The sequence below is a fragment of the Anabrus simplex genome, chromosome 13, assembly GCF_040414725.1.
Source record: "Anabrus simplex isolate iqAnaSimp1 chromosome 13, ASM4041472v1, whole genome shotgun sequence".
Lineage (NCBI taxonomy): Eukaryota > Metazoa > Arthropoda > Insecta > Orthoptera > Tettigoniidae > Anabrus > Anabrus simplex.
In genome coordinates, this window is record NC_090277.1 from 94,105,372 (window position 1) to 94,117,932 (window position 12,561).

Here is a 12,561-nt window from a genome sequence, read left to right on the forward strand (position 1 = left end):
CTTATTCTAATTGGTCAAGGAATTGCCAAGTCTTTGACAGAATTGACCAATAGAATTAGAATATTAACGATATGCACTCTGCCGCTAGGAATCAAAAAAACAAAAATGGCTCCGTCTCCATGGCCAAGGAATGTTGTGTGTGTGTGTATTAATTGCTGAGTATGAGCCACGTCTCTGCCTATAGTCAGTGGGCTCCAATAAAATGAAGAAAACAGCAGCGTTCGTGGAGTTTGCAACGATATCTCACGGAAGTGGACCGTACAGTAACCTATACGTAAACACTATCAGCAGTGTTAGATTTATGATGATCTTCGCATATTATTATGGAATTCGTAATATGTTTTCCCGCTATGTGCGGGAACACCATCCTGTGAGTGGTGCCATTGTGAGCGACATGCAATGGGTGTACATTAGCTGTGATTAGTACCGCTGTAGAAGGGCCCCCATGGTTCTGCTTTACCAGTAATTAGTACCATTGTGAGGGGCTGGTGACCTGGATTTTGGACCCCTTTAGATAATGAGCATCATCTCAGTAATTAAGGCATTGTGAATTTGATCCACTGATTCTGAAACAAAACCAATCGTTTTTCATTATCATTAATTTTGTTTTAGATTCAAGTCAGTGGATACATTTGAAGTTTTAATTTTAATTTCGTTGCACCTTGTGTCATTAGGGGCTGATGACCTAGGTTTTAGGCCCCTTTAAACAACAGTCATCATCAAAATTTCAAGTAAAAAGGTATGGATTTCCATTTCATTACTATCATTTTTATTTAATTCATGAGAGTAAATGCAGTACAGCATAACTTCTATTATGGCAATAAATACATTGCAAACATTATGTTGAAGGTATCCACATTAACCTTTTCCCCATGTCATTTATGTTTTATGGTGAGTTTCTCATTTTTTTTAAAAAGAATATATCTCACTGTTAGTCCAAAATCGCACCAAAAATTTTCAAATTTAGAACGTATTTTCAAAATGATAATTTCTTCTGTCTTTTCAAAACCATAACTGCTTCTTGCCTTTCCTCCATTTTAAAACAAAATTATATTAAACCTTGCCAAATCTTTTCAAATCTCATCAAACCTTCAGGGATGTTGAACAATCTTCGTCAAGAATTGACCATTTTTCCTGTGAAGTATTGAACTGAAAGAAAAATTTGATGGTGTACAACGGGCATAACTCTCTTTAAAAATCTGTTTTGAAGATAGATTGCTCTTTTTCTGTTTTGTTTGTTTCTAGATTTGTCATATTTGTTCACAGAAACATCTTCCAACACATCTAACCGACAGGGACGACTGGCCCTTTGAAGATCACGGCAGCATACGAGGAACTGCTCTTACACATTCAAGGTGAGACATTGTTATTAGATTAAAAGTGGTGATGTTTCTGTATGTTATCACTATTTCTGTATCCACCATTGCTGATGATCAGGCTTCGAATAATTATGTGCCTGAAATTACCAAAATATGTATGCTAATCATCATTTTCATTTCCCCATGTCCAGCTCCTGCCAGTATGCAGTAAAATGTTGAAAAACACATTGAAAACTGTTAACCTTGGAGTAGAGAGGAAGAAACTGCAGGGCCTAGGCACTGGACAAAACCGCACCAAGATAATTTCAATTTTAGAATGTATTTTCAAAATGATAATTTCTTCTCTCACTTCAAAACCACAGTAACATTTTAACAGTATAATAAAATAGAATATAGACTATGGAAAGAATATTTACAATATCATATCCTTTAACGGAGGAGAGGAAGCTCCCATTTTAGAACAAACGACTTTTAAGTCAGGAATGTTAAGTGAATGAGACTGTTATTAATGAGGTTACCATTTCAGAGGGGTAATTGAACCTTAAACTTTGTTTAAATATGGAAAAAGAAGCTAGAGCTTCCAAAACAAGTTACAGTAAGAAGGGAATCAAACTCTGAATTTCAGATGACTACATGCCAGGTGGATCTCGAACCCTGAACTACAGCCTCATTGTTCTGTGGCCGAACAGACCAAGAATTCACATCGGATACCTCTAATTACATTCAAGAGCTCACTAACTCATATACCATGCGACACTCCCCACCCTCACTAAATAGGGGAGCCCCCACACAAAATACGGATCGAAGTATCCAGAAGAAAACGGGAATCGAAGCTCGTACTACATGACCAAGAAAAGGGAAAACAAAAGGTTAATCGAAAGGCCGAGAACAAAATGAAATGAGATGCCAAACACCTCATGTGATTTTGTGACATGACTTGTCGTAAAACCTAATGGGGCAGAAGGCCTGGTGATTGAGGGTAAGCCATACTACATAGTGACTAAAACCAGAAATTCGAACCCCACTGTCAGCTGCCCTGAAGATGATTTTCTGAGGTTTCCTATTTTCACATCAGGCTGTACCTCAATGAAGGCCACGGTTGCTTCCTTCCCGCACCTAGCCCTTTCCTATCCCACAGTTGCCATAGGACGTAAAGTAAATTGTAAAAAGAGAAGAAAAAAGTATGGTATGATGTAATCTGCATCAGCTCTTAATAATCTGCTCTTGTTAGTCATGAAATACTATGCTGTTCTTCCCTTCCCTGAATTGAACATAATTTCCGTTTTTCACCTTTTGTCATTGCTACGTTTTATTTGTAGGATGGACGACTCGGACGAAGAGGAGCGGTTGAGGCGTATTGCTCCTTGGCGTCGTGGTGGCCTGGCAAGTAGCGCTGGAACTTTGCAGCTTCCAGGCAGGATGAGTTCGGAACTTAAAGCTCGGCTCGACACGCCACCTGTGGCTCCTCGTACCATGGGTATCCTGTCGGCTCCTACCAGCTCTGCTGCAGCTACTCCTCCTGCTCCGACTGGACACCGCATTGTGGTGTCGAACTTACAGCCTAGCGTGACTCAGGAGGATATTCGGGTGAGGAGCAAGCTAATGGGTTACAAGAATAATAATTCTGCAGCTGTTACGTTCAGGCATCATAATTTGATGTCGTTTGGGCTGCATGTTTGTCATTTGTTACCGTTCTGGTTTACTGTTCCAGAAGGCAGGGAAACACACCTCTATTGGGTGTTTATGGCTGAGTTTTAATTAGTTTTGTCGGGCAAACACTAAAGGGCTGCTATTTAAGCTTAGCCAAGCATTGCGTGTGTTTATTCAGAACTCGTCTGCTGCCATGAGAGCGAAAGACGTCTTTATGAAGAATTTTGAATGACTTGCCTTTGCGACCATATGTTTTTGATTATGTTTGTGGTATTAGACGATACATGTCAGGAGCGAATACAGAGGGCCCTTAGTTGGCCTTAACACGGGGATTTTGGAATGAAAAAGAAGAAAGATTTAGTTGCTAAGTGCGATTTCCACGATGTTTTACTTGAACAAATTTCTTGACATTGCATATGTTGTTTTAGTTATTGTAGACATTGTCACAAAAGAGAATTCAAAATGAGTCAGAAATAGTCATAATTAGGGAGCGGATTTTTATGTAATTACATATTTTTTTTGCGTAAGTTTTAACGCAAGTTACGAAGTGCATTATTCCTATTGTGCATCCCCAAGTGTAAAAACTGAATCTTATTTTACATAAAAACACATATTTTCACATTTTAAAAATGTAAATACATATTTTAAGAAAATCTATAATAAGCACATAAATCAGCAATGTTTGTTGATCAGTAAAATTTAAAATGCTTCTGTGTTATAAAATAATGCTCATATTTTCATTTTACGATTACGATATTGTTTTTAACAGTGTATTTAACATAATGTATCTGAATGTTTCAGATATTTATGGACTTCCCTCCATAAGTTCTAAAATTTGCTGGTCACTGGCTACGTCGTTACATTTAGACAGCGATTTGATTTGCTGCACAAGATGTTTCCTTGCATGATGTCATTCCAACTCTTTATGAGTCAGCCCTCTCGGGTTTTGTTTATAGAATATCAGCGAAAGGCAATCACTGAGAGATAAGGTGACGTAATTCTGTTACGACCTGGGAGACTCGGAAGAATATTGCCCCGCCATTAGGTAGTGGAATTTCATCACTCCTAAGAATAAGGTTAGCTGTTCGGGTCCATATATCATTCCCGTGGTCGTGTGATTTTGTATGGATTTATAAGAAATATTTCCTTCAGTGTCCGCTGCTATTATTTTTATTGAAACAGTGATTCACCGTAAATGCGTGTGTCGTAACCTGCAAAATAATGCCAGAAGAGAAGTCGAGTACAAGATCGCATCTTCAACAATATGTAGTTGAATTTAAAAGCATTTTCACTACCGATGAAAAAGTATTATTTTGCCAACCGTGTTGTAAAACAGTACGTGCAGATCAACGTTCTCAAGTAACCCAGCATTTGTCTGGATATAAGCATACTGCAGCTGCTTCGCGTGTGCGTTCGCGATAATTACTAATAGCTGAACCAGCTACTTCAAATGCAGGCCCATCTAAATATTCCCGCTATTATTTAGATGTGTGCAGATCATTTGTTTGCGCCGACATTCCTCTTGGCAAAATAAATAATCTGGGACTGAGAAATTTCGTAACAAAGTACACTAATTTTGAGCCTCCAGACAAATCCACATTAAGAAAAAACTATCTCCCAAAATGTTACGAAGAAACTTTACAGAGAATTCGGGCAGTATGTGATAGCAAAAAACTGTGGGTGAGCATTGACGAAACCACTGATTCAAGTGGCAGAAAAGTAGGAAATGTAGTTGGTGTGTTGAAGAATGACAAAACTGCTTGCGAACATTCTTATTTGCTAGCGTGTAAAGAAATTCTTGCTGCAAACCATGTCACTGTAGCTAGGTTATTCAATGAAGCCATGCACTTACTTTGGCCAAAAAGTATAAAATACGACCATGTATTGCTTTTCCTTACATGAAAAAGGCAGCTGAAGGCCTTTCTGTGAGCTTTCCGAAAAAGATAGAGGTAACTTGCGTTGTTCATGCTCTACACAGGTTATGTGAAACTGTGCGGGCTCAAGTGGATAAATTAGTGTCTAATGGCAAAAAGTCTTCGTAAAAGCACCCTCAAGAATCGATCCCTTTAAAGAGAAAAACCCGGATCTTGCGCTGCTTCCTCCTCTGCCTATTGTTACGCGGTGGGGTACCTGGCTTAGCGCTGTAGTATACTACGCAGACAATTTCGAAAGTTTTGCATCCGTTGTGAACTTGCTAGATAAAAACGACGCGTCGTTAATTGAGATTCTTCAAGAGATACTAAAAGGCAACTCTTTGAAAAATGATTTGGCGTTTATATCTGCCAATCTAAGCTTCTTGTGTAAAACTATAGACATACTTGAAAAATCCACTAACCTGTTGTCCAAAACAGTGAAGGAAGTGCGCGCTGTTGAAAATAAATGATTTACTCCCGGCTTCGCAGGTACAGGGACTGTTAAAGGTCAAATATCAAAATTTGTTCAGGAAAAACAGAGGATTTCAAACAATGTGCCAAATTTCTAATGTATTAGAGGGTGCTCATGTTGGCGAAATTGATGGCGTTATTGTTGGTGACATTCCTCTCTTTAGCTATGCTCGTCTGACTTCCTGTGATGTAGAGCGATCGTTTTCGCAGTATAAGGCGTTCTTTAGAGATAATCGGCATGCATTTGTGATGGACAATTTGGAGATGACCTTTGTTGTTCACTGCAATTCTGAGACTACTTTTAAAAAAAAATTACCATTCATAATATCTACTCTGGCATATCAAAAATTAATATACCATATAGCACGTTTCCATACAGAGACACCATTTTTGCCTTAAGGAGCACGTTTGGTAGCACCATATTCTAATACAAAACGTTATACTTATTTACTTCTTGAGTGCGAGTAGTTATGTGATATTTAAAGAAAAATAATTTCAATTTTTTACCACATATTTTAAAGTTTTTAAGCACATAAAAAATAAATATTTTTCACATTTTTAGCACATAAAAATCTGCTCCCTAGTCATAATTACTAGATAGTGTTGATGAATACTAAAAAATGAGCAATAATGGGTGAAAAAGTGAAATTGTTGCAAGTGAGTACGAGAACAACATACGTGACAGGACAGATTCAAATGATGAGTACCTACGTATTATTGGTGGGATTAATCATCAGAATTTGACAGAAAGTCAATGATAGTGATGAGGAAAGCATGGAATGGTATGAGTTCACAAATCAGGATCCAGGACTGCAGACAGTTCTAGTTTACAACATAAATATTGTCTGCTTCCTGTTTTAACACGTTGTGCTATGCATTTTTCAGTTTCAATAATTATACTGTCTTATTAATAATGAATTATGAAGTAGGACACAAAGATTATTGGGTGAAAAATAATATATAGTGTTTTGTGACATTAGTCAAAACTACTGTCTTGTGTCATTTTTGCATGAAAACAGGCAGTTGAGTAGGTATATCTTTCAGAATAAATGAACACCTGCAGTCTGTTCTGATGAAGTTAGGTGTGAATGGCTTATTTATGCTTAACTACATATATTTCCAGTGTTCTTGTTAGTTAGCAATGAAAATAAAATCACAAAAATTGATTATGCTTACAACCAAAAGTGGAATCACTTGACGAGGGTTAATTAATTGTCAGGTAAACAGCAAATAGATTTTTTGCATTCCAACATTGTGCAACAAGGAGTGGTGAATGTACTTTCTTTCCGCCATTCAAAAAACTATCTACCTCTCCTGATATTCTTATACCAGATTGTTCGTTGGTGCCGAGTCTCTTAAATCTTTCCGTTCTAAACCTTCCCGGAATTTAAATGGGATGAATAAAGAAAGCCAACGGCCGTAGCCGTGTTGAAACACCAGGTCCCGTGAGATCTCCGAAGTTAAGCAACATTGGGTGTGGTCGACATTTGGATGGATTGCCACACGCTGTTGGTGGGGGTAAGGGAATGGAGGAGCGGAAAGGAACTGGCCACCCTACCGCACGTAAACTCTGGCTCAGGCGCACCTCTGCAGAGGTTTGGACCTGCCTTCGGGCAGAATACACCCTTACCTTAATAAAGAAAAACTTGTTATTAGACACTTTTGTTCTGATCATATGTAAACAAAACCCTAATACACTCCACTTGCAACACACAAGACCAGCGACCCCTCCCTCAAACCTTGCCCCTCCCAACTTCATCTCTCTCCCGCTCTGCCACTCAGTACAGCGCCAACAGCAGATCGCCCGTAGTCACACGCAAGTTTTCCTCATTTTTGAAAACAATATCACTTACACGATTTAGTTAAAAACACATTTTCCTTGCTGCCAGGCTGAATCAAGGACAATTGACAATGCTCTATTAATTCTAGAATCTACTGCAGTTGTGAAACCTCCTTTTACATTCTGACGCTTTTATTATTAAGAAATATTTGCAAGATTCATTTTACTTCGTACTAAGAAGATTAAACTACTAAGTCATGGCAGTTTTATACACAAGACAAGAGAACACACACTCAATATTTTATGTTGTTTTACCACATTGCATAAGATTTAAAAGCACCATGTTTTCATGTATCGCAGCATATGTACATTTAGAATTCCACTCCTAGATTGGATTACAAACTCGCAACATTGCAATTATAGACTGTTGTAGTAACTAGTTTCAAAAGATTGAACATTAAATTTTTTCAATCACACAATGATTATTGCACTTTGTATTTAAAAATTGTAACTAAACATAAAATAAAATTGTAACATCTTGTACCTTTGTCAAGTTATAAGCTGAGAACTTTTTCACTGAAAATAACCCATCAATAGGGTTGAAACATGTACGAATTTTTGACATGACCTTTTTGCCCCCGCAGCGAGGTGTAAATATGTATTGAATTGGAGGATGAATACAAACTTATAATTTTGTAATTCAGCATCGTCAATATGGAATGAGGCCAATATTATGTAAATAAACTCTCTTGGTGAATTGTTCCATTCTGATCTTGACGATATGAGAGTTATTTTACTCCCTTTCCGTAGCCATTTACTTTGATTCCACAGAAAGTCACAGCTCTTTTGCCTTTATCTGTGATCAGTATTACCATTGTTCGGACTCTTGAAATAAAAATTGCCACCATCCTATTAAGAACCTTTTTTTAATTGCTCTTTATGTTCTTTCTCCAACAGGAGTTGTTTGAGGATATTGGTCCACTAGTTACATCACGGCTCGTCAGACCAGGCACTGCAGAGGTGGTGTACCAGCTGCACAAGGATGCAGTACAGGCTGTGGACGTGTATCACAACCGTCAGCTGGATGGTCAGCCTATGAAGTGTATGCTGGTGAACTCTCGACCACCTACCATTCCAGTCACTGGCCGAGGGATTGGCAGGTAACTGTTTGGTTTCTCTGTAATGTCATATCAATAAGGTCCCTGATAAAGAGAGACGTTAGTTGGAAGAGTAATGGACTGACGGCTTGCTGTGAGCAATGTAGTTCAGTTTTGTTGGTTAAGTTTCTTGTTGTGGCTATTTACAGATTGGAACTTAATGATAAGTTGTAATGTGTTGACTTATAATGACACACAGAACTTGAGAAAAATGCATCATAAGTCATCTTCCTTTTGCCAGGTTGGGGTATTTATGGCACTTCTTCGCCTTCCTCTCTCCTCCCATAATTTTGTTCCAGTCCAGGTTTCCTCTGTATTGAATCGCTCCACCTTGTTCTGGGTCTCCCTCAGGCTGAGAGAGCAGAGAGTGACCACAATTGGAAGGTGACAGAGCGCACTTCGGAAGCTCTACTTGAAGACGGAACAAGTTTCGTCAAATGCTCGTACTTGCAAAACGTCTACATTATGTCCAGGGTTAGACGTTTATTTTTAAAAAAATTTTCTATTGTATCGCCGAACAGGTTTTCGGCACTTCCCTCAGGGCATTGTATAGTCACTGGGCTTTCCAGCAGGAATTGAACTGCTCCTTCTTAACACAAATGGGGCTGTAATATCATCGTATACGATTGTTATCGAGACCAGAACAGATGTTGCACCTTACATACATAAAGCCATGGGAGGTTTTGGGATTGCCTATTACTGTTTTGGTCCTAATATAAGACAGGGAATTGCAAGTTTTTGTGTTAAAATGATATAAAAACTGCAGTCGTTTTATTTGCGCATGTTACATTTAAAAAGTTTGTAGCATTTCGCACTTGTACCGACTTGTACAGCGAGAACGCTTTCCAGCTGAGCTCAACATCACGAATAAGTGTAATTTCTTAAGCTTTGATGATATTTTTTCTGTTTTCAATTTGATTGTGATTAGAGACGGGCAGAATTGAATATAATGCATTTGAAAACTTTCGAGATCTGATGCTTACATTCAAAATCATATTCTAGAGTTCACCATAACCTTTAAAAGTCGATGTAGGCCTAATTTACACGGTACAAGATTTCCATAAACTGAGTACGAACTGTATACCGGTGACCAAATTAAAATGGAAGATTTAAAAAAGGGGGGGAATTTTGCCATCATGTTGGGCGCTTTTGTATCTAATGTTATTTCATTAGATTAGCGAATTAAAAACTACTTGTAGTCGATTGTTGTTTCCCGGTAAAACTGAATATAAAGTTTCGAGATTTTTAAATCGCGTGCTGGTAGTTAATGTTTGAAGCCGGCCCGCGATCTAACTGTCCTGCCTCACACCCGGAGGGCCCGTGTTCAATTCCCGGTCAGGTCACTCATTTTTACCTGGATATGACAGCTGGTTCCAGGTTCACTCATTCTACGATTACCTTTAATTGAAGAACTATCGAATGATGAGATGGCGACCTCGGTCTAGAGAGCCAGGAATAACGGCCGCAAGGTTTCGTCTCGCTGACCCTGTGTCATCTTGTAATCTGCAGGCTTTCGGGATGAGCAACGGTTGCTTGATAGGTGGAAGTCCCATTGGGGCTGTAGATTGGTTTGGTTTAGGAGTGTTTGTAAGATTATAATAATACGTATTTCATGTCTGTGATGTTTAGTCAAATTGTTGATGCCGTGGTTCATTCGTTCCTGGATTTATCCATTTTTCCCGTGTTGTACGATTTTTTTCCGTGGTCCCTCCAAAAACTGAGAATCAAGGTTCCACTGTATTCATTAGTAAGTTTTCTCGCTTAATACGTTCTTTTTCCTTGTTCCTTGCAGAAACGTCTTAACGAAGTTTCACTGAGGTAATAACTTAATTTCCCTATCCCATCCGCTTCCTTTGTCTCCTTTACAGTTTCGTCCTTAACTATTAGAAACAAAACAGGTGGCTGCACAGTCCCCTGTGTCATTCCAGTTTCATTTCTAAACAGAGTCTGTATGCTACTGACGCCATTTTTGTACATTGCTTGTACCCAGTGTGGTGCAAAATGTGTTTCAAGGTGATTATTCTAGAATTATGATAAAGATACTAGAGCGTCACTCTTATGTACCATGTCTCACTAAATTTATTGCAAGGAAAAATGGAGTATGCCAGAGAAAATACAGGAAAAACAGTTAGAAGTTACTAGTTGCTCCCCGTTTAAAACTGAATCTGTCATTTACCGTATGTGTTTAAAAAAAAAATAAACGAAGATTTTGTATATGTAATCTATCGTAATTCTGATAGAAACATAAATGGTTTGGATCTCAGTCTAAAATCTCTCACCGTTTGTGATGGTGCAGGTTGCTTTTCAGTTTGTTCACCTCTGCAGTTTTCACATTCCGAAACATCTGTCTTGTTTGTTACAGTGGCCTGCGCTCTTCAAGTAGCGCCACGATGAAGCTGCCGTCTGGAGGAAAGTCTTCCGTTGTGCCAGACATTAGCACGATTCACAAAGCTCTCTTCAACAAATCTTGAGCAGCCAAAAAAGACGAGGTGAACTCGACTGAAGATGATGATTGTTGTAATAATGTGGTTACAGGAAAGAAGTGATTAAAACGAAGAAGTGTACCTCATTGTCTCTTACTTTGGTCTCGAGAATGTTGGTTGTAGTCGATATTAACCCGATGTCCGTTGTTCTGTTGCGAGATTTGGTGACTGAAAGAGGGAGAAGTTTGTTTTTTGATACCTTGTTCAGGTTTTTTTTTTTTTTTTTTTTTTTTTTTTTTTTTTTTTTTTTTTTTTTTTTCATTCATTTTACATAGGGTGGTTGAAAAGTTACCATATCCGAGGTGTTTTGTTAAGAAGAAAGCCATATTTTCCAGTGTTGACTTAGTTAATGTAATTTCAAGGCTTTTCACTCTGTCGAAAATACTAATTATAATACATGTAACACTATAACATAGCTGGAAAACGTGCACACTATGAACGCTTGCCTTTCCAGCTGCTTACAGAGGGATAAGTGTCTGCACAAACACATGGACAACATATTTATTTTAAAAAATACAAAATAAATATAATACATTACTCAGCTGCAGTTTTCAGAAATTTTAACCAAGAAATTGTCTCAGTCAGTTACATTTTCATTGGTAATTGTGTTTTGTGTGGAACTTCTCAAAACATTCACCAGGATGTAATCCAGGCTTTCTTGCACATGCATTACGGGAAAACACCATCTCACGTCAACGTCACTGTAAAATGCAGTCGTTACTTCTCTGTGGAAGACAATAAATGAAGTGTGAACAACCATTTAGGGGCATAAACTTCTGAATGTTTATATCGGCATACTGGCTAGTTCCACGTAAAATTTCCATCAATAACTCATCAGTCTTGAATAACTGAAAAGAAAAAGGTGTGGTTTATAACTAGACGTATCTGTAAGCGGGATTCGTTTGAAGTCAAAGTGCGAGTCACGGTAATCTTTCCAGCCGTCATTAGAAGTACCAGCACTGGCATTTCTTATAATTTTCTTGTTATCGAGGTCTTCATCACTGAAGTCACTAACACAATTATTTCCGGAATAACTTCTTAGCTATAGTGGGAGCATTTTCTAATTAACATCATTTTTGTCTAAATATCTCTAATTATTTCTCATGCTGCTCAAAGGATGCCGTGTTGCTAGGCAATGTCTGTTTACAAACTTGACATGGTCTTTACAGAATCATCCACAAAGCCTGGGTTCAGAGAGATTATAGCAATACAAGGCTTCAAATTGCCATCAACAGATGGCAGTAGCTTACTGTGTCTGCTATTCATGCGTATGTAACCCAACAAAGGAGTTATACAGAGAAGAATGTAGTTTCGTGTGTGGCCCACCGTGCAAGTTCAAAGGGTTAAACAAAGAATGACAGGTTTTGTTCTACAAGAACATCCTCAGATTCTGTCAAATCACTTAAATCATGTGCAATATGTACAATATTGGTTACGTTGTGTAAACTTGTCAGTGATTGAGAGTTGGTGATAACAAATAAGTTAATAAGGTGACTATTGAATACTACTATAGATAGTACTTGTTCGTAATAGCACAAACTCTCAATCATTGGCGAATACCGTATTTCACGGCATAATCGTCGCACTTTTTATACCAAAATTTTCGAAAAAAATTGTAGGGTGCGACCATTATACGATGAATATTTAATACCAGTATTTGTATTACTCAAAAAATGTATTTATAACTAAATTGTATTTGATACAAATTTAAGATGCACGTAATACTCGCGTTTGTACATCAAAATAATTAAAATAGTCTAAAACAAAATTCATTATTTTTCGCAACAA

The 12,561-nt window shown here is 38.0% G+C and overlaps 1 protein-coding gene across 1 annotated transcript in view; it reads left to right on the top strand.

The window, feature by feature from the left end:
* Window positions 1-11,002, top strand: part of LOC136885111 (polymerase delta-interacting protein 3) — a 30,611-nt gene extending 19,609 nt beyond the window's left edge. Inside the window, exons 5-8 of the mRNA XM_067157568.2 lie at window positions 1,267-1,355; window positions 2,639-2,906; window positions 8,091-8,293; window positions 10,653-11,002. Coding sequence (XP_067013669.1) covers window positions 1,267-1,355; window positions 2,639-2,906; window positions 8,091-8,293; window positions 10,653-10,761 — 669 coding nt within the window. The 3' untranslated portion in view covers window positions 10,762-11,002. The remainder of the gene's footprint in view (window positions 1-1,266; window positions 1,356-2,638; window positions 2,907-8,090; window positions 8,294-10,652) is intronic.
* The last annotated feature ends 1,559 nt before the right edge of the window (window positions 11,003-12,561 follow it).